Raw genomic sequence first — 21,453 nt, 5'->3', positions numbered from 1 at the left:
CAGTCCCATGGTCGCAGTTCTCCTTGTGGCATTTGGTTCCATCTCTGTCCCTATCACATGTCCTCAGGACCCATGCAGGGTTCCATGCAGCAGAGCACTCCCAGGGAGATGTTCCACATCCATGTCTGCTTCCGTGTCCAGGCTGGCAGTCATGGACAGAGCCTGCTCATTGTCCCTGCACAGTGCTCACATCCTGAGGGCATGGCAGCGAGGAGTGGGGAAGGTGACATTCCCAGCAGCACCCCTGCCTGCAGCTTGGCCACACCAGGGAGCAGGAGGTGGAGCCGCTCCCACAGGACCCCAAAACTGAACACCTTGGGGGGTTGAGATAGGATTGGAAAGGATAGGAGAGAACGTGGGCACGTCTCCTCATTGTCTCCCCTGGCTCCTGGCCCAGACTCCCTGAGGCCTTTGCCTAACCTGGCTTGGGGGTCCAGTGCATCACCCCCACTCCATGGCTGGTCAATGGCCAGGACTCCTGTCCCTTCTTATCGTGCAGTGTGTGGCAATTGGAGGAATTGGTTCTATTTTGGGAATGGCCACGGGGTCCTTCCTCCCTTTTGCAACCCTCAGTGTTGGCAGCTCTCCCGCTGTCCCCTCATAGCCCAGCCAGGTGCCGATTCTGCCAGCCGCACACTCCCCCTCAGACCTGAAGCCACTATGTCTCTTCTCCCTAATGGGGTCCCGAGAGGCACAGAGAGGATTTGGCAATTATTCATGTCCCAAGGAAAAAGAGCTGGGGAGCCATTGGAGTCCGGTGAGTCCCAGTCATCCCCAAACATTCTACCGTTCTCACTAAGAGTAGCTTGGGAGGCGATGGGGGGAGCAGGAGGGCAAAGCATCCCCTGTGTCCCTCTGTCCCCAGAGCCCTGTGATGTGCCTGCACCTCCAGGAAGCTCTGCAGTGGCCCAGGTGCCCTGGTGTGGCCAAGCCTCTGTCTGGCACCTGCACAGGGCCAGCAGCACACACACTCCTTGGTGCAGCAATGGGGGCCATGGCAGGACACAAAGAGATGCCAGGACGCAAGGAAAGGGACAAGAAAGGTGGCGAGGACAGGTGGGGAAAGGCTGAGGAAAGGGTGCGTGGCAGTGCGGGGACCTGGCTGGGACACAGCGGGACACAGGGAGAGCTGCCAGCACCAAGGGTTGCAAAAGGAACCAGGTAGCCCACAGCCTTTGCCCAAACAGAACCCCTTTCCCTGTTTGCCACGTGCCACAGGGACGTGCAGGGACAGGCAATGCTGGCTGGTGCCCTGGCTGTGGCTTTTGCTCTCCCAGAACTGCAACAGTGGCAGGGAACCCGTGTCCACAATCCCCTGGGAGCAGCAATGGCTCTGTGCTGCTGCCACAGGAGTTACACATCATGGAGTCGGGTCCCTGTCCCTGTCCACATCCCTGCTGAGCCCAGAGGGACGATGGGGGCGTTGGATGTTTCTGGGCACCCAAATCTCTTCAGACCAGCAGGTTGCATTGTCCCCAGACACCCAGTGGGACAATGTTCCAGTGTATTTCCAGGGTGTCCCAGATTTCCGTATGTGTGCTAAAGGGGTTGCTCAATGTCCCTGGAGTATTCACGTCCTGAGCGCATGGCAGCAGGAACAAGGGGAGGTGACGGTCCTCCGCAGCCTTCCCAAACTGGGGACAGGAGCTGGACCCACACCCAGGAGGCCCCAGTACTGAACGTGTTGGGGCATGGAGATAATACAGGACAGCAGGGGAGAGACCCTGGGCACCTCTCCTCCTTGCTACCCCCCAGTAGCTCCTGGCATGCTGAGGCAGCAGGACGCCTGGCCAGCCCGGGTGAAGGCCACGGGGAGGCCGGGCCAGGAGAGATTGCACAGAGCTGGGGACACAGCATGGCCAAGCCCCGGCTGGGCTGGAGCCAAGCCCAACCCCGTGGCCATCCAGCCCTGCCACGGCTGGCAGGGGAGGACAGAAAGGGGAGGGACGTGCCCCAGCAGTGCATAAAAAGCCCCTGCAGGGACAGGGAGCAGGTGACACTCTCAGAAGAGCCCAGAGCAGCAGTGCCAGAGCTGTAGGAGAAGGGCCATGGAGCAGTACTTCTCAGCCACCCAGAAGATGGAGCAGGAGGTGATGTTCCCCAGCCTGCTCCGAGGGGTCTTCCCGCAGGAGGAGGGGGCGGCCCCGGCTGCAGAGAGCCGCACGGACCTCTACGAGCGCTACCAGCTCCTCAAGGCCATCAAGCCCATGGTGGAGAAAGGCCTGGCCTCTGTCGGTGACCAGAGCCCGAGCGGTGCCGAGACCGACGTGGACACGTCCTTGGACAGCAACGAGGCCCAGGATGCCCAGCTCGAGGAGCGCCTGTCCCACCACCTGACTGGCCTGCAGCAGGTCCTCACCCACCTCACCAGGGACACCAACGCCCTGACCCGCAGGTACAGCCAGATCCTGGAGCAGATCAACCTCAGCGACGGGCAGCCCAGCTGGTGACCCTGCCCTGGCCACCAGGTAAGACCTGGGGACATGAGGAGTCCAGGGGCAGCAAGACAATGGGTGGCCTCCCTGTTGGGAGAGGTGCCCAACAGTGCAGGGGTGGGGGCGTGCTGGGAAGGGCCCTGAAATGGGGGCTGTCCCCTCAGCTGGGGGTGGATATCCCTCTCCATGCTGGAGGAGGGAACCCGTCCCATTGCTCTGTGCTGAGACTGCAGGGCTTCGGGTCTGTGGACTCAGGGTTGATGGTCCCTGGGTCCCCCTGGGATGATCCTTGGACTTAAGGAATGCTGCTGTTGTTGCAGGACAGGTGCTGGTGTCAGGAAGCACAAGATGTCCCCATCGCTGACCACTGCAGGCTCTTCCCAGTCACGCTGGCATTCCCCGCTCCGTGGCAGCTGATCGGATCTCCCGATACCGGCACTGACACCGGTGATGGTCGTGACCTCTGCAGAACCAGATGGTGCCTTCTCCTCATAGGAAGAAGCATCCGGCGGTGCTGGCAAGGCCATTGGAAGAGCTGCAGCCTCGTAGACTCCTCTTTATTTTCAAAGAGTGGCACGAAGTTGGGAGTGTTGTGGTGTGGCCCCGACCTCCAACGGTCCCTGGAGATTGCCAAGCCCTTTTCCAGCTGGTACCTGGACTCCAAGGGCATTTCCCCCTGTTTTTGCTAATAAAAGAATCCCTGAGAAGCCAGTGTTGTCAGTGTGCTGCTTTCACTCATGGAGTACCCCAGGAAGGGGCACCAGGGACCCTGGCCCTGCGGGATGGGGTCTTTCCAGGGCAATCCTGGGGAATTTGAAAGAGACAAAGAATCCCAAAGTCACAGGATTGTTTGGGTTGGAATGGATCTTCAGAGACCCCCTATTGCGATGCCCTGCTGTGTGCTGGGACTTCTTGCACTAGGCGAGGTAGCTCAGAACTGTGTTGAACCTCATGGCCTGTGCAAACTCACTGGGCAACCTTTGTGTCACCAGTCTCAGGCCTAAAAGTTTCTTCCTTTTGTTGACAGCAACTCCACAAAAGTTGATGCCTGATTTCTGAGCACAAACAAGTGTGGGTCTGCCCAACACTCGGCCCAGTCATGAAACAGTGAGGGGCAGCAGAGCTGTGGGTCTCAGCACCTCTAGGCAGCAGCCTCCCTCAAGACCCCAGCTCCATGTCCACATATCCCAGCACTGGGATACACTGGAGATTCCCATCTCCTCTCTCCTGATCAGGCCATTTCTCTCAGCTGCTGAGACCACTCTGGCTTTGGCTTGTCCTGCCCCAGCGTGGGCAGCAGGGACAGGGTCTCCAGCCAGCTGTGGTTGTGGGAACTGCTGAGGGGACTGGGGGCTCTGGAGGAGGCAGCTGAGGCCAGACCCAGAAGGGCCCTCTCTGGAAGGGTCCTGGCCCGGTTCAAGGGCGGACAAGGACAGTTCTGAGGGGTTTGGGGCAACCAGAGTCATGGGAGATGTGTCAGCAGGAGCTACTGGGAATGATACGGGCTCATTTGGAAATACGTGAGGTGACATTTCCTCTCTCCTGAGCCATGGCCTGGGGTGGGCTCCCCAGGAGGGTGCTGAGTTGAGGACAGTTGCCCAAACACCACCTCTGCGGCTGCAGAATTCCATGGAGCTCACTGCACCAGCACCCAGGAGTCCTGCTTTTCTAGGAAAGCAGCTGCTAATCAGCCAGTTCCCCAGATGAGGGGAAACACAATTCCCTCCAGCCAGAGTGAGGATTTCAAAGCCGATCTGCTCTCTTTGTCCCTTCTCAGCTTGGGCAAAGTTTCAGCCATCTCTTATCCCAATGAAATGGACCATGAGGGGCATGCCGGGAGCGTGAGCGGAATGCCAGGATCCTCCCCATTGCAATGGCACCTCTGGCTGGGGCATGATGGAGCTCTTCCACTGGAGCTCTCTGGTCTCCATGCTGATTGCTGAGGCAGGTGTTGAACCAAAAGGAATGGATGGAGACTGGTTCCTGGTGAGGAGAGGACTACAGAGGGGGCAATGTCCCTCTGGTGTTTTATCCAGCTGTTGCTTAAGGGTGGGATCTGTGTCCCCTGGAGAACACAGCTGGCTCTGCTGGTTTAGGCTGGGGTAGTGATGATTTTCTTCACTGTGGATGCTATGGCATTGTGTGTTGGATTTTGCTGAACCTATGATTGATAATGCAGAGATGATTTGTTTTTGCTTAGCCGGTCTTGTGTACACCCAAGGTCTTTGCTGGTTTCTGTAGAGCCATGCTTGTGAGGGTTCATGGGACCTTGTGAGGAAATACTGGTGGGATAACTGATCCCAAACAACCCAAGGGATATTCCAGACCATATGAAATCATGTTCAGTATATGAAGTGGGAGGAAGAATGAAGAAGTAGGAGATTTTTTTGAGTGATGGCCTTTGTCTTCCCAGGTCACCATTACCTGTGATGAACCATGCAGTCCTGGGGATTGCTGAACACCCACCTGTCCATGGGAAATGGTGAATGAATTCCTTGCTTTGGTCTGTTTGCATGCATGGCTTTTGCTTTCCCAATTACATTGGTTTTATTTCAGCCCACATCTTTTCTCACTCCTGCCCGTGATTCTCTCTCTGATCCTGCTGTGGGGCAGTGAGTGGACCTTGGTAGCCAGCTGGGGTCAAATCCCGCTGGTGTCACAGTGAGGGACACCTGCAGTCCCCTGCAGCAATGGCTTTGGGCTTGGGCAGCGCTCAGCAGCTGGAGAGGCTCGTGGTGCCCCAGGGAAGTGTCACAGCAGGACACGGGGTGAAGCACTGACCACAGCTGTTGAACGTGACCAGTGGGAGATGCAGGATGTCCCCAAAGGCCTGTGACCTGGGGCAGCTGGAAGGGCTTGCTGACGTGTTTTGGGCTGCTTGCATCTCCCCAGGACCTTTGGATCTCTCTCTGAGAGCTGCTGTCCCTCCAGCTGGCTCTGAGCCCGGTGTGTCACAGGAACCTTCTGCCTGCTCTGATTGCAGGGCATTGCATCACGCTGCCCCAGGGATGTGCCAAGGCCTGATGGTGCCCTGCTGCTGGCCACTGCTGCTGGCCACTGCTGGCAAGAGGTTTCTGCCCTGGTCCCAGTAAGAGGTTTCTGCCCTGGTCCCAGTGGGATGTTGGCAGACAGGGCAGATCAGGCCTCTCTGGCGTGGCAGGGGGTGCTGCCTCTGTGCTGCCCTGGACAGGCTCCCAGGGTACCCACACTGTTGCTGCCCAGCATGGGGAAAGATCTTTCAGATTGCTGAAGAAAATCAGAGTGGCAGCACGTCTTTCAAATCTGTTTAGGGACATCATATCCATGAGAGACCTGGCACAGGGACTCAGTGTGAGGAAGACAAGAGATAAAGCCCAGTTTTGAACCAAAATATCGAATGAGTAAGAAACCCCAAATTCCTTTCTCTAACCAGTTCCAGACATCCTAATCACATCCTAATCACTCCTTCCTGCACAGCCCTAACAATGAAGGGCTGGCAGTTCCCCTCCTTTCCCACAGGGCAGGTTCCCTGCCTGCACACCCTTGCCTTTCAATTTTTAGGGTGCTCTGGCTTTATCTGTACTCCTGGCCGCTGCCTACCATTTTCCTGGGCAGAGGCTGGGAGAAAGCACCCCACAAATTCACACCCACTCATCCCTGGTCTTGCTCTGTGGTCAGGGAATTTGGCTCTGAGCCAGCAAGGTGTGCTCAGGGCATCCTTCCCATCTGCTCAGCCCTGATGAGGCCTCACCTGGAGTGCTGTGTTCAGTTCTGGTCTTTCTGGTACAAGACAGACATGGACATACTGGAGACAGTCCAGTAAAGGGCCAAAAAGGTGATAAAAGAGAAGGAATATCTTCCATATGAGGAAAGGCTGAGAGAGCTGGTGGTGTCCAGATTTGGAAAGAGAAGGCTGAGAAAGTTCTGATCAGTGTTTGTAAAGATGTGATGGAGATCAAGAGGTGACTCCAGAATCTTCCTACTGGTCTTCATGACAGGACAGGAAAAGAGTGACAGGCACAAACTGAAACACAAAATAAATCCCATCTAAACATGAGAAAACCTTTTTTTTTCCCCTAAAACTGAAGGTGCTCGAACACTGTCACAGGCTACCCAGAAAGGGGCTGGAATCTTTATTCTCAGAAGTATCCAATATCCATGGTCCCATTGCTGACCTTGCTTGAGCAGTTGTTGAAGCAGATTTTCTCCAGAGGTGCCTTCCAGCCTCTCCCGCACTGACTCTGTCTCTGTCCCTGACTCGTGCCTCCTTTGCTGTCAGGTGGCTGCAGGCTGCTCACAGCACCAGACCAAGAGGATGCTCTGCCAGGCCTGGATGGAGGTTGCAATACTCCAAAGCAGGGCTGCTTTGGGGTGGGTCCCAGAGTCTCTGACTACTGTCATTGCCCCTCCAAGGACCCTCCTTTAGACTTGGAACTTTCATGTTTCTCCTCAGGCTGACAACTTCTGAATTTTAAAAGTACCTTTTCTAACTCCCTAGTCACTTTTAAATCCTGCTGCATGTCATATTTTTCCTTTAATAAGCAGTTTGGGGCAAGCACCTTCAGACAAGTATCACCTGTTCATTATCACCTTCTTTTAGCAGTGTTGCTCTCTAGGCCAGCTGCCACAGTTGGGCTGGGTGAGATCTCCCAGACCAGCACAGAAGAAGGTGAGTTTTCAGGCAGAGCACATGAGAAATTCACCTTCTCTGGATAAACCCATCACTTGTTCTCCTTCTCCACTCCTCAAAACTGCCCAGATCAAGGCAGCTTTCCCATGGTGCTGCCTGCAACCTGTCTGCCCTGGGGGAAGGGGCTGGACTCACCATCCTGGGCCTCCAGCAGTAGTAAGGACAGCGGTGACAGGGCAGGATTGGAAAGTACCTGACAGACCCCAGGCACCTCCTCACCACCACACTCAGAGCACGGGGATGCAGTGGAACCCCCGGCCAGCTCGGGTGAAGGCCACGGGGAGGCTCAGAAGAGATTGCACAGAGCCAGGGACATGGTGTAGCTGAGCCCCAGCTGGGCTGGAGCCAAGCGCAGCCCCGTGGCCATCCAGCCCTGCCACAGCTGGCAGGGGAGGACAGCAGGGGAGGGACGTGCCCCAGCAGTGCATAAAAAGCCCCTGCAGGGACAGGGAGCAGGTGACACTCTCAGAAGAGCCCAGAGCAGCAGTGCCAGAGCTGTAGGAGAAGGGCCATGGAGCAGTACTTCTCAGCCACCCAGAAGATGGAGCAGGAGGTGATGTTCCCCAGCCTGCTCCGAGGGGTCTTCCCGCAGGAGGAGGGGACGGCCGCGGATGCCGAGAGCCACACGGACCTCTACGAGCGCTACCAGCTCCTCAAGGCCATCAAGCCCATGGTGGAGAAAGGCCTGGCCTCTGTCGGTGACCAGAGCCCGAGCGGTGCCGACACAGACACAGCCTTAGATGAAGGTGCAGACAGCAATCTGGAAGAGCGCCTGTCCCATCATGTCAATGGCTTGCAACAAGTTCTGACAGACCTTACCAAAAACACCAAAGCCCTGACCCGGAGGTACAGCCAGATCCTGGAGCAGATCAACCTCAGTGAAGATCAGTCCAGCTCTTGAGCCTGCACTTCCCGTCTCTGAGGTAAGAGCTTGGGGACATGCAGTGCCAAGGAAGAGCTGGCTGAGGGATAACATAATTCATCCTCATGCCCCATTAACTGTGTGGTGTTATAATGTTTGCATCACATTCCCAAATCCCAGGAGTTCGAGTCTGTACTTCATTGCTCAACAGAAACATTCTCCTGTATTTGTCCTTCTCAATTGCCATTGGTGCAAGCGGTGTCAGCAAACAAAGGGAACTCTGTGAGCTCCATGTTGTCCCCAAGGCTCCCCAGTTTGCAGCACAGGCAATGTTTTTCTGCTGCTGGCCAGACACAAATGATCCCAGGGACAAAAGGGATGGGTGGTTGAAATACCATGACTGGATTCCAGGAGCTGCCAGACACTGGTGCTCCAGGTATTTCTCTTTTTTCTCTGATGGAAAATGCAACAGTCATTTTTAGGGAGGAGACTGGCACTTCCAGGTTTCCAAATATCTAACTTTGGCACACCACCTGCAAACAGCTCAGACACTTCAGTCTTCCCCTAGCCTGAAAAGCAAAACCATTCTCCCTCCTGCTGGTGGGACTTTCATCCCCTGAGGCCCCTTGGGGAGACATCCCTGTGATCCATCAGAGATGGGGTCATGGCCAAGGTCATTGTAGTGAAATGGAGAGTGTAGAAAAATGATAGCAACAACAGAGGGCATTAACAGGACTTCACCCTTATTTAGGAAGACACCCAGACAGGAATGAGGACATCCTGACCATGTGTGTTAGCCCCACAGGGTCTGTTCTCCAAGCCCAGTGGCACTTCTTCTCCTGCGTCAAGTCCCACCGAGGAGCGTCCTTCGTGAGCAGCGCAGAGCTTGGCTGTCTGCCTGCTGGGTGCTGTCTGTACCATCTGACTTGTACTGTGGCCGATCCTGCCGGCAAGCTTCCTGCTTCGTTTCAGTCCTCTCCTAGGGGGATTTCTGCAGGGCAGAAATGAATGGTTTGTGTAGTTGCTTTGTAGAAGGCATCTGTAACTTTGAAGCGATGCTTTTTTCTGTGTGTGCCTAAACCCCTCCAAACTGTTCTCTTTGGAAGTGTAAATAAAATGCAAAGCCTTGTGCAGATGCGTCCTGTGTTTCCTACCAGCTGTCACTTCTGTCGAACTACTGTCCCCCAGCACATGAGGGTGAAGGACCTTGGCCACCAAGGCCAGGCTTCGGTGCAGGGAGATGAGCTGGGTTTCTTTGGTGGGGTTTGAGATCAATGTTCCCCCAGCTCTCTGTCTCTCCCACCTTGCAAAATCTCAGTGTAATCCTGCCATCATTCTGTGCTTGGAGCTGAATCCCAACCTGCTCTCCAGCATCCTTCCTTCCCTCCCACAATGTTCCCTTCTCTCCTGGATTCCCAGCACCATGTCCTCTCCTGTGAACAACCTGAATCCTCACAAGCCCCAGCAAAACAGGTGAGGTAGTTCTGCTCCTCCTTGCTTGGCCATGACACACTCCAGAGCTGGGGACAGAGGAGGAGGTGGGGATGCTCAGCTGGAGTAGGAAGGTAGGACCTTGCTCACTTCTGATCCCTGTGAACTGTAGGGAAACCAGGGACAAAGCCCTCACTGGGTGGGTGGGCAGGAGCTGCAAGCTCTTCACAGGCAGATTGGACATTCAGGAAAGGTTGGTCCCACCTCCAAGTGACTCATTCCCTCCCAGACACACCACCCTTGGGAAATCCTGAGCTGGGCACTAGAGGAAAGTGCCCCTTTGCCTGTTCAGAACATGTTAAAAAAACCTCAGCTCTTGAAATAGTGCTCCTTTGGCTGAACAAACACTGGTTCTCCATCAACTTTCCACTTTTGATTATAAAACTGGAGATCTCTGAACACCTGTGGTGATAGGAGGATTGTCACCATGCCCTGTGCTGCAGGCTCTGGTTGTGTTGTTTGTGATGCTACAGGGGCTCTCTGAATCTGCCATACCACAAAAGTGAAATAATATTCTTCAGGATCAAATCAGAGTTTCATCAGCTCCAAAAGCCTCCATCTAAAATGAACAGATGTTCTGCAGATGGTATGCCTGTTTCCTCCACTCACTTCTAGGAAGCTCCATGCCTTGCTCATGTATTCATGTTGACCCCTTTAGCGGGATCCTGATTGCTCAGCAGCAAGTGAAGATCCACAGCACTGTAAAAGGAAGACAAGAGCAGGACCTTCCTGCTTTGCTTTTATTTTAGTGAAACATTAATTGCACAGAAAAAAAGGAGAAAAATTGTTGTGCTGTTTAACAGTGGAATGCACTGTGGCAGCTCAGATCTCAGATACAAGCCTTCAGCCATGCATCCTGAGAAGGTGGGTGGAGCTGATAAATGGCTGGAAGGCACCAGTTAGGAATGCTGACAGTGTTTGCACAGCACAAGGTGTTTGATTTGGGAGTGGTTCTTGAATTGCTGAGTCTCTTAAACAGAGGCTGAAAACTCAATATATTAAAGAAATAAATACTTTATCAATACTTTTATGGATAGTACTATTTTCCAAACTGACGCACAGTCACAGAATCACAGAGTGGTTTAGGTTAAAAGAGACCTTAAAGATCTCCTAGTTCCAACCTCCCCTGCCACAGGCAGGGATGTAACCTACCGGGTCAGTTTCATCAAGGCCACATCCCACCTAACCTTAAACACTTCAAGGGGTGGGACAGCCATAACTTCTCTGGGCAATCTGTGCCGGTGCCTCATCACTCTCTGAGTAAATGTATGTATCAGCACAGAGATGTTCCAGCTCATGTTATATAAATATTTAGACAATTTTCAAAAAGCACATATTTATTACCCACAAAGTCACTGTCAAGTAATTCTTCTTTGGTAAAACCAAATTTCTAAGCATTTATATGATTATTCTTATGATTCAATTTGTGGTTGCTCATCCAAGGCCCAGGCATAGGCTAATTCTTTCATGAAAAAACAGGGAAAGGATGGTGCCTGCCTGAAAGAGCTTACAGGTTTGGAAATATCCCTTTTATATCAAATAAAAACTGTGGGCAGAGGAACCAGACCAGTATATTCATCACACTGAAGGACTAGCCATGGCTGGTGTAGCAGTAGAAGAGTGTTGTGGACTCTCTGAGCTGGCAACTATTCTTTTTGCTAAAGTGGTAAGGATTGCTGTTGTGGAATTGAATGCCATTAGCCACCCTTGATTCTGATTTGGGGAAATCTCTCAGATGAGCAAGGTCATGCCCTCCACCCTGCCTGAGTGAAAAGCTTGTGTGAGCAGAGAGGTGATGGTCCACCCATCTCTCCATTTCTGCAGCTGCAGAAGGAAAGGTTACCACTTCCAGCATTGAAGACATGGTGGGTGTGAACTCTGTCAGCTATATCCAGGATATTATCTGAAACATCTATAAAAGCCGGCCCAAAGAATGGGATTTGCAGCCCTTAGAAGTCCGGGACATGCAGATCTTCCAGGTCTCCCTGTTTTCCAGTAAGCATTAATCTTATAAAATTTATTGCAAGTCACAAAACCTGGGGTCCCAAGCAGACCTTACTGGTGCATCCAGCACTACCAGTTCTGCTGTTCTGGTAAAGGGAAAATTCAAGCATTTCTATTCAAAGCAGCAGAGATAACTCAGACAGAGGTTATCATTGAGGATTCCTGAGGATGCTTAAGAGAACCAAAAGCAAAATGTAAGATAGGCTCAATTATAAGCTTACCCAAATGCACAAAGCATTCAAGAGTCTGGGCCCAGCTTTGATGGAGCCTTTCATGAGGACAGGCTTCAAGAGAGTAAATCAATCTAAATTCCAACTGTTTTTCCCTCTGTGCCTCAAGCTCCTGCTCAGATCAATGCTGTCTTCTGAGAGGATACAGATTCAGCAAAACCCCTGGGGTATTCAAAAGCAACAAAGCTAGTGTCCATGAGCACAGTGCAGATTTTGTGCAAATTATTTCCTTATATACCATGCTGTCAATTTTCTTAATCAACATCTCCCTCAGGAAGATTTTTAGGAAGCGCTGTATTTGTCTGAGCTTTTTCTTTGGTTGCTGGCAAAGGGAAGCATCTTGAAACAAAGGGCAGTGAGGCAAGGCTGGTAGAGGGGATAACATCTTTTGTTAGACCAACAGAAACCGGAAAAGAAATGGAAAAAAACCCCCAAGCAAGCTGAAGCAGAATCTGACAGACATGAGAATGCCTTGTGTGCCTTAAAACATGGATTTTTGTTTTAAGATTTATCCATTTGTATCAGCTGATCAAATAAAAGATATTGTCTCTCATTACAAGCATTAAGTTACATCTCTGGACAATCACGCCCATGTCAATTTTGCCACCAGAATGAAACAAAGACACAGAAGTGATGAGTGCCCTGAAGACAAATTTGTAAGCAACAGTGCACTTAGAATCACCTGGAATGAAATAAAGGAGATCCTCAAGGCCTGTGGTCTGGTTCTGGAGAGGTTATTTAAGCTAGTTCTGATATAATATTCTGTGCTTAATAAATTTACACAGACAGAGAATCATCATAGAATCACAGAACTATTTGGATTGGGAAGGAACCTCAAAGATTATCTAGTTCCAAACACCCCCCTCCCCCCCACACACCCCATCATAAGTAGGGACACCTTCCACTAGAACAGGTTGCTCAAAGCCCCATTTAATCAGGCCTTTAACATTTCCAGGAATGGGGCATCCACAGCTTTCTCAACCCGTGCCAGTGTCTCATCACTCTCACATTAAAGAATGTCTTCCTTATATCTAATCTAAATCTCTCCTCTTTTATCTTCAAGCTGTTTCCCCTTGCCCTGTTATGATGTGCTCAGGTAAAAATTCACTCTCCTTCTTTTATAAGTCCCCCTTTAAGTACTTTCAAGTTCACCTTCACTACATCCTTGTGAGTGTTTTGATTTTGTGATAGTCTTACAACCACTAAATCTGTGGTGCTGTCCACATTCTATATTTGGTGGATACAGGATATTAGAAAACAATGTCATGCAAAGATAATAATCAAATATTTATGGCCAATTGAAAAGAAGAGTTCATGCTCAAGCGGAGATTCAGGTTTGGTTTTATTTACCTTGCACAAATTACTCAGTGCCCAGAGATTGTATGGTAAGGAAGAAAATGGCACCACCTTGAACAGATTGTAGACATCCTGTAGATCTGTCATCAGTGTGAGTGAAAAATGGGATCAGTGAAATTGTTTGGGATAAACTCTGCTTTAAAGCAGCAGCTCATGGAGGCCAAAAAGCTGTGAAAATGTTAACTGGTTTTGATACAACCTGTTGTCAAGGCAGAGGTGGACACACAGGCACACCTCACGGGGCTCATCGAAGGTGCCTTCCTTGGAAGGGATTATTCAACCCTCAGTCACCACTCAGATAGCAGCACACAAGGTGTGTGCTGGCAGCCAGCCTGAGTCCACCCTGCACCTTGCTGGTTGCCAGAAAACTAATGAGCAAATACTTCCGCTTTCAGGCTGTCCCCTCCCCTCTCCCTACACCTGCAGCTAGAACAAGGACTCTGCCTGGGACAAACTGAAACCTCCGTGGCAGCAGCCGGGCTGGGAGCGGGGGAAAACTGACCCAACGAAGAAGGACCAAGTGAAAGAGGATTGGAGCACTGCTGGGAGCCAACCTGCGTGTGGAGTAGGACACCAGCACTGAGCAGTAGGTTTTCCCAAACAGCTGAGTCCTCAGCTCCTGGGGAAGATGAGCATTTCGTCGGAGCACAAGCCTCTTGGGAAGCAGGTCACCGGCAGCCTGCATATGGTGAGTAAGCTATATCCTCAAGGGCACAATTCCCTCATGCGGGATCAAAGCACCCCTATTGGGCTACATTTGAGTGGGGTTTTTTTCCCCATATGCTAATCTGAAGACACCACACCTTGCCAAATATATCCCTAAGAAGAGGATTCTAGTTAAAAAGCTGTGCCTGTGTGCACCTGTTGTGTTACAGGAGGGCCAGGTCTCTCACAGGCATGCAAGATCTGACGACAGCAAATAACCAGTGTTTCTTCTTCTTTGGCAAGAAATGGAATTCAGTTAATACGAACTTTATTTGGTCAGTTCCCTAAATAAAAGCCTATAGTAGGTTTTGGGGTTTTCAACAAGTCTTATGAGTCTCTAATGATGCCAAAGCTGCCCTGTGTTGTTGACATGCAGGATCATCAGGTGGGAGGTTCTCTAGCTATAAGGAAAATTAATGGCAGTCTCAGACAAACAGCATGTTACTAGGCAGCAAGCAGTGATGAGATTATTTCTTTTTACTCTCCTCTGCCCTCAGTCTATTGTTGACCAATTTGTCTTCTTGGCCAAAGCTGAACAATCTCTTCTCCAGACCTCTCTATGTTAAGAAAACCCAACCTTCCTACCTTGCACTTTTCAGATGTAAGTTGCAAAATGCTTCCCTGTGGAAGTAACTGTTCTACAGATTAGTAAACTGGGGCACAAATAGATGGAATGACTTTCCTGAGTGTCACCTTGCTGGCTAATTACAGAACTTGGAATCAACTGGTGCCAGTACTTCCAGTCCACTGGGAACCACTTTGATGCCAGGCTAAAACCATTAATCAAGATGCAAGAACATGAAGTTATTTGGGCTACTGCATTAAGGAATAACATGTTATCCATTTGTATAAGTGACAAACAGCATGAAACATCTGACCTGCCATCTGAAAAAGGAGCAAAGGCTCAAAAGCCTGAGACTCTCCTGTCAAATGGTCCCTGGTGGGGAGTGCTGTTGGTAGCTCTTGGACAAATAGCAAATCTCCTAGGGAGAGACTTGACTACAGAAACAGCTTTGGGCTGTGTTTTTCAGTAGGTGGAAATCACAAGATAGTCTCAGACAGAACAGTACTTGTCTTCTTGACCCAAGTGTAAATGGTTGCTCTTGAAATGAAACTACCTACACTAGTGCAAAGCAATATTCCAGCAGGGTCTTTGGCCTGAATCTCCTGTTGCTTCCCTGGCTTGCTTAGGGTCTGAGCAAATTTTTGCTAAATATGATAGTTTGCTCCTGTTTAAAGGGAAGGTCTCCCATTGCACCAGGCTGTCTGTTCCTAGTCCCATCTTTTTGTCAGCTCTGTACTCATTAAATCCTCTGTCAGCCAATCCAGCGCACTAAGATGAAAGAGAAGCAGAGCTGGCATGAGGTGAGCAAGAGAGCACATAGAGACGTACAAGAACAGGACAGGGAGAGGGCACAGGAGCCCCCCCTTCTCTTGGTGTGAGATCAGCTCACGTCATCCCGTGGATCTGTACCCATGTGATCCAGCTAAGCACTTAAGTACACACTTCACCTGAGGCATGTGACCAGCAGCACTGAGGCAGCTCCTTTCGTGATCAGATCCAAGAAAGTGCAGGTGAGCTTCTGGAAAATAGGGTTGTTTATTGACTCGCGCCTTCCCAATGGCAGGTGTGGCCCTGGCCTGGCTTGTGACTTGCATTACAGTAGTGCTGGCAGGAGGAAAAGAACTGTCTTCTTTCTTTCTTCCTTTTTCTTCTCATCTGCTGAGTGCTACATAATATGACCAAGTGCAAAGGGAAGATAGCAAAATTTTTCAGAACTGAACATACAGGAAAGTCAATTTTAAAAGTTCCGCTTTCCAGGTATTCATGTGTCCTTCAATTCTCACAATGGTGTTAATACAGAGGGTTAAAAAATGAAAATAAAACACACAATCTTTACATTTTTCCCTCTTAAGTCTGTGTCAGTTGCATGAAATATTTCCTTTACTTCCTAACCAAAGCCATCATACATTTTTAGGTGCTTTGCTAAACAGCTTCTATCCAGCACCTCTGACATGATGGATTTTTGTGTCTTACTTCAGTGTTTGTAGCTGAACCCCCAGACAAGTAGAAGCCAATTCCACCTATTTATAAGGTTTAAAGAGCTTTAGTTTCTCCTTTGAGAGGAAAGAACAGTTCAGATAATAAAAATTAAATAGCACAGCTTTGGGCTCTTTGTCCCTCTGCACATGGGGTGGATGAGAGCTCACGTACTGCTCTTGCTGTAGGTGGTCCACAGGGACAATGCTTGTGAGTTACTTAGGAGATCAGTGTTGGATCCTGTAGTCACTCCCAGCTTTCCTGGGCAGGGTACTTCTTTTCCCTCTTTCCCATCAGGTAAATGACACTTTCCTACAACCCAAAGATGAGGTGAGGACTTAGCCATTTAGAAATGTCCAAGTCTGCTGCTCTGGTGGTGAGAGCTGTATTAGCATTCTGAATCTGCTTTTTGCAATAAATCAGGTGGAGGTTCCTATCGGATACAAAATGGGAACTCATACTGCTCTTCACCAATACCATCATTCCATCCTCCAACTCTGGTAATTACATATCCTCTGAACAGAGAGAGACATGGTTATCACAGGATTGTAGAAGCTGGGAAACCTAGAGGAAAGAATTCAAACAATTATTGTCTCTCTTTTTCTCTAACCATTGTTTATAGATGTGGTTCTCCAGAGTCTGCTGTTCATAGTGCACCAATAGTATGAGAGAAGATTCCTAAAGGCCAATCAGCTCTTAGGTCCACCATTGTTTCTATAAGAACTGTAGATTTCTAAAAATAAAGTGTCTTTTCATGCCTTCTGATGATGGAGTCTCTGTATAACCTTTGGCTGTCCCTGATACCCCCTCTGTGATATCCAACCACAATCATCTGTCTTTTCCTTGACACTTCCATGTTGATGACCTCAGCCTGATAATGTGCATGGCTTTTTGTCACATTTTTTTTTTCAGTTGTCACCAATTGTGGAGTTAAATGTTGGTGGGGAGATGTACACAACAACGCTGAGCACCTTGAAAAAACACCCGGGCTCTAAGCTGGCAGAGATGTTCACTGGCCAGCCCAAACTCAGAACTGATTCTGAAGGGAGGTTTTTCATCGACAGGCCAGGCACCTACTTCAAATACATCTTGGAGTACCTGCGCAGTAACCAGGTGCCCACCCAGTGCATCCAGGACGTCTACAAGGAGGCGTTGTTCTATGACATAGAGCCTTTGATCAAGCAGCTTGAGGACTCCCCACAGATCTTTGGGGAGCTCGTGGCGAGGAAGCAGTTTCTGGCTCGTGTGCCCAACTACAGTGAGAACATCGAGCTGATGATCCGCATTGCGAGGGCGGAAGCGGTTGCATCCCGACAGTCCAGCGTCATCGTATGCGTGGTCAGAACCGAGGAAGACGCAGCCAGGTGTCAGGATGCCTTGAACAGTTTGGACATGGATAAAAAATCCGTGGTGAAGTTTGGCCCCTGGAAGGCTGTGCCCAGTATTTCTGATCTGCTGGACTGCATTCAAATGGATGTTGAAGCCAAAGGGTATAAAATATCCTTTCAGCCCCATGTTGCTGAAAAAGGTTTTCGCTTCAAATCGCATGACTTCTTCTACAAGTTCCTGTTCACCTGGTGGTAGCAAAGTGCCACCATTGATAGGGAACATCAGAAAGCAATCACTGAAACAAATTAACATGGACTGTGGAGACTAAACCACGAGCTACCAGAGGGACAGGAAGATAAGCACAGGCCAACAAAAGAATCTTCTTTGGCTGTTTTCCGTATCAAAGAGCACTTAAGAGCCACTTTACTTGGGATTTAGGGGATAACTTTTTAAGGGTTTTAAAAGGCTCCAGAAAAAGGAGGAATTTTACTCTTCAGTGTTGCTTAGTATTCATTCAGTTCAAAGAGATGGATCTATGAATTGAGCCAACCTCATTCAACCTAAGGGAAATGAATAATCCCAAATATGTCTCATGGACATGTAGAGTTGCTCTCTCAGTGCAAATGGGAACAGGCCGCATATGTGGAAATCCTGACTGAAACAGTGATATTACCACATACTCAAATTTAATTTGGTTTCTAAGTGGGAAGGCAAAAGCTATTAATCTCCTGCCTTTCTACACTAGAATCTGGGTTAAAAGGAAGGATTCAGTGTCCTATGATTGCTTCTTATTTCTCCAGCAGACAGCCTACTCTCTAGTCAATGTATTTATTACCATTATTTATTATTTGTTCTGAAGGAAAGACAGAGAACCTCAGCTATGGTCCAGGATCAACAAAAGGCAAAAACATCACTGATGTGAGGAGTTTATAATCTAAGGACACACACTCCTCTTTCAGACCACACAATCTTAATCATTTTCTTATGACACTCATTATTATGATGATGCTATTTCTAACTACATAAGCTCCTGGAAGAATTGGGAAAACCTGCCATGATTTGGTGGGAAGCAATTGGTACTGAAGCAACAGCCTGCAAATTCTCTTTTACAAGTTGCATTCTACAAGGTGTTTTTAAAAACCTTAGAATTTGAAAATTTATTTTTATACTGGAAATGGCTTGGGTTTAATCACTCTGAGAATCATAATGGCTGATTTGATAAAGACCATATTTCCTTTACTTCCCGGAAAATGGATTTCTTCCAGTCAAAGACAATAACCACAGAATCATAGAATGGTCCCTGGGATTTCAAATAAATAAATTAAAAATTTTTTGAATGATGCAGAAGTGCTTTATTTACTGACATTTTCCCCTCAAGATCCCTGAATTCTAAAGATCTGAAGTTTTGTCTTTAGGATAATAGATTTGAACCATTCCTAATTAAGCTATGTTTCAGATGTGCTTATCCGAGCATGGACCTCCCCCCAGTGACAGTCATGAGTCACTCCAGTGACTGCAGGGCAGTTCTGCTGTAAGTGTGAAGGGACTCTGAGATCTCTCACGTTCATAGCCTTGGTAAGAATGGACACAGTCAGTGTCTGAGAGGATAAAAAGGTTTAGGAAATAGGCTCATTTGATCGTAACCAAGTATTTGGTGGTGCTCAGCCTGGAAGAAGGGAGATTGAAGAGGCCTCCCAGTAGACAAAAGGCTGCTTTAAGGAGATCTGTTACACTTTGTCCATACTAAGGGCGGGGAAATTGGCTTAAGTTGCAACAACAGAGATGAAAATTTGATATTAGGAGAAAAAAAATCTCAGTATATAATAGTTAAAGCCTCACACCAACCAACCTCTTAAGTCTATAGGACTGCTGCCATGAGAAACTTTAATTGGCACACAATGTAATCCTGTGTTCAGTTTGGGGCCCCTCACTCCAAGAAGGACATTGAGGCCCTGGAGTGTCCTGGAGAAGGGCAGTGGAGCTGGGGAAGGGTCTGGAGTGCATGTCTGATGAGGAGCAGCTGAGGGAGCTGGGGGTGTTTAGCCTGGAGAAAAGGAGGCTCAGGGGGGACCTTATCACTCCCTACAACTGCCTGAAAGGAGCGTGCAGCCAGGTGAGGCACAGGACAAGAGAAATGGCCTCAAGTTGTGCCAGGAAAATCACCAGGAAAAAAATGTATTCACTGAAAGGGTGGTCAGACACTGGAACAGGCTGCCCGAGGAATTGGTTGAGTCACCATCCCTGGAAGTGCTCAAAAAATGCGTGGATGTGGCACTTGGGGACAGAGTTTAGTGGTGGGCTTGGCAGTGCTGGGTTAATGGTTGAACTCAATGATCATAGAAATTTTTTCTGACTTTAGTGATTCTACGATTCTGATGGAAATAATTTTTCTAATTATTCTCAATTACTTGTTTTAATTAATCATAAGCAATATATTATTTATTAGCATTGTACTGGTCTTAAGTCACTTTTAGCCAGCACGCAGATAAGTTTCTTTACACAAACTGTTATTGTTAGAGTTTGATTGGGAAAATCATTGAAACTTTAAGTTTTGTGAAACTAGCCCTGATACGCTTTGATGAACAAAACCTGCGAGAGAGAGAGAGAGAGAGAGAGAGAGATGTATTTCTGAAAGTGGACACAAAAAATGCAGAATTTGTAGATTACAAGGGCGTTTTGCAGAAACCAGAAGATAACTAAGTCTCTTCAGCATGTGCCGCAAAAGTCCCTACCTGTGAAAAAGATAGCAAAAATACTGAGAAATGGGGACTGATTAACGTGAGAAGCAAGAATAAATAACCAATAGAGGACAGAATACTAATTAATGACGAGAATTATACAATTTAGAACCAATGATCATTCATTTCTTTGTTTGCTAAAAAAGCAGAAATAGGCGGGAAAGTCGGCTTAAAATCGAATACTAGTGAAACCTGGGTGTACTTTGGGGGGGAAGCAGCGCGGGGCAGACACCCTGGGGCGGGGCGGGCCGAGCCGCGGCCGCCATGGTGGGCCCTCGTCCCCATGGCAACGGGAGGCCGCCGGACCATCGAGTGCGGCCTCCGGGGGAAAGAGAGGCCGCGCCTCGGGCCCCTCCCCGCGGCAGCTCTATGGCTCCTCTTCCGGGTCGCGCGGCGGCGTCATGGCGGCGCACCTGAAGAAGCGGGTGTATGAGGAGTTCACCAAGGTGGTCCAGGTAACGCGTGCCCCCTGGGCTAGGATGGACGGTTCCGAGCTCTGCCGTGCAGAACGTGCTGGCGGGTGAGGCGGAGCTGTGGGGAAACCCGCCGGCCCAGCCCGGCGCCGAGCCTGGGAGCGCCGCCCGCTCGCCAGGCGTCGGGGCTGGGGCCGTCCCTGAGGGGTCGGGGAGGAGCGGGACGGGTCGACCCCGAATTTAGGAAGGCTGAAGCTGCCGGAAGGGAGAGGTCTGAGGGAAGGTGGTCTCAGGGTGGGCAGGGAGAGAGGTTGTGGAGTCTCTCTCACTAGAGATACTCAAGAACCGTCCGGGCGCAGTCCTGTGCAGTGTGCTCTGGGATGACCTTGCTTGAGAGGGAGGTGGGACGAGATGACCCACTGTGGTCCCTGCCAACCAGACTCGTTTTGTTGATTCTTTGACCTGAGCAGGGCCGGGACTGCTGCGGGGAAGAGGAAGCATCCCCCAGCCCGCGACTGGGGAAGGAACTACAGCGAGTTTCTGGCTGCTCCGGGCTGGTGGGAGTGGGAGAAGTCGTGTTTGCCCTGGGTTCGTTGTTTGGTGTTGGAAGTAGCAGGATTTGACCCAGCCTAGGGTGGGGAGAGGCCGTGTTTCACGGGGATAGGGATTACCTGGGCAGGACAGTAACAGCCACAGCAGTCTGAGGATGGGTTTCTCCCTGGGACAGATGAAGAAGGGACTAGTGACTGCGGTGGGACGTGGGAGCTTCCTTAGGCCTCCCTGTGCTCAGTTTGGAAAGGAGTGGGTGTGGATATGCTGTTTCTGAGCCGTGTCCCTCTCCCACAGCAGCAGCATGAGGACCTGTCCACTAAGAAGCTGCGGCTGACCAAGCCCAGCAAGTCGGCAGCGCTTCACGTGGACCTGTGCAAAGCCACCTCGCCTGCTGATGCCTTGCAGTACCTGCTCCAGTTTGCCAGGAAGCCCGTGGAAGCGGAGAGTGTGGAAGGGGTTGTCAGGATCCTGCTGGAGCATTATTACAAGGTGGTGAAGCTGGGAGCCAAACATGCTTGCTCCTTCTGCTCCTGTTTGCTTGGCGTGGGGTGTTGAACAGGGGCTCACAGGCTCCTGTGTTGCTGACTCAGTTGCCAACAGCTTGGGCTGAGAGTGAGCAGCTGTAGCC

The 21,453-nt window shown here is 50.0% G+C and overlaps 3 protein-coding genes across 5 annotated transcripts in view; all 3 read left to right on the top strand.

Moving 5' to 3' along the window:
- Nucleotides 1-1,980: 1,980 nt before the first annotated feature.
- LOC119701621 (thyroid hormone-inducible hepatic protein-like) lies at nt 1,981-3,146 on the top strand. 2 transcript variants are annotated; one of them, XM_038138573.1, is made up of 2 exons: nt 1,981-2,468; nt 2,761-3,146. In XM_038138573.1, the coding sequence occupies exon 1, from the start codon at nt 2,049-2,051 to the stop codon at nt 2,448-2,450; it is 402 nt and encodes a 133-aa protein (XP_037994501.1). In that variant the 5' UTR covers nt 1,981-2,048; the 3' UTR covers nt 2,451-2,468; nt 2,761-3,146. The 2 variants fall into 2 exon arrangements, with proteins under 2 accessions (XP_037994501.1, XP_037994496.1); XM_038138568.1 differs by having other exon boundaries at nt 1,982-2,468; nt 2,756-3,146.
- A 10,279-nt stretch (nt 3,147-13,425) lies between these two features.
- Nucleotides 13,426-18,453, top strand: KCTD14 (potassium channel tetramerization domain containing 14). The gene is made up of 2 exons (XM_038158170.1): nt 13,426-13,735; nt 16,706-18,453. Exons 1-2 carry the CDS (start codon nt 13,676-13,678, stop codon nt 17,375-17,377), a joined length of 732 nt encoding a protein of 243 aa, XP_038014098.1. The 5' UTR covers nt 13,426-13,675; the 3' UTR covers nt 17,378-18,453.
- Nucleotides 18,454-20,155: 1,702 nt separating this feature from the next.
- The window catches only part of INTS4 (integrator complex subunit 4), a 35,678-nt gene continuing 34,380 nt past the window's right edge, over nt 20,156-21,453 (top strand). Inside the window, exons 1-2 of one of the 2 annotated variants that reach the window (XM_038136424.1) lie at nt 20,156-20,315; nt 21,123-21,314. In XM_038136424.1, the coding sequence (XP_037992352.1) occupies nt 20,262-20,315; nt 21,123-21,314 (246 nt within the window). In that variant the 5' untranslated portion in view covers nt 20,156-20,261. Of the gene's footprint in view, nt 20,316-21,119; nt 21,315-21,453 lie in introns of both variants that reach the window. The other variant, XM_038136416.1, reaches the window with a different exon arrangement.

Source organism: Motacilla alba, chromosome 1, assembly GCF_015832195.1.
Source record: "Motacilla alba alba isolate MOTALB_02 chromosome 1, Motacilla_alba_V1.0_pri, whole genome shotgun sequence".
In the NCBI taxonomy this organism is placed as follows: Eukaryota; Metazoa; Chordata; class Aves; order Passeriformes; family Motacillidae; genus Motacilla; species Motacilla alba.
The sequence above is the reverse complement of the archived record's forward strand: the minus strand, read 5'-3'. Positions and strand labels throughout refer to the sequence as shown.

What these genes read in the sequence shown, in the direction of transcription:
- LOC119701621 (XM_038138573.1), top strand. Translation starts at nt 2,049, where the DNA reads ATGGAGCAGTACTTCTCAGCCACCCAGAAGATGGAGCAGGAGGTGATG.
- KCTD14 (XM_038158170.1), top strand. Translation starts at nt 13,676, where the DNA reads ATGAGCATTTCGTCGGAGCACAAGCCTCTTGGGAAGCAGGTCACCGGC. An exon ending in TCACCGGCAGCCTGCATATG is followed by an intron (nt 13,736 to 16,705) that starts GTGAGTAAGCTA and finishes TTTTTTTTTCAG; the next exon opens with TTGTCACCAATTGTGGAGTT.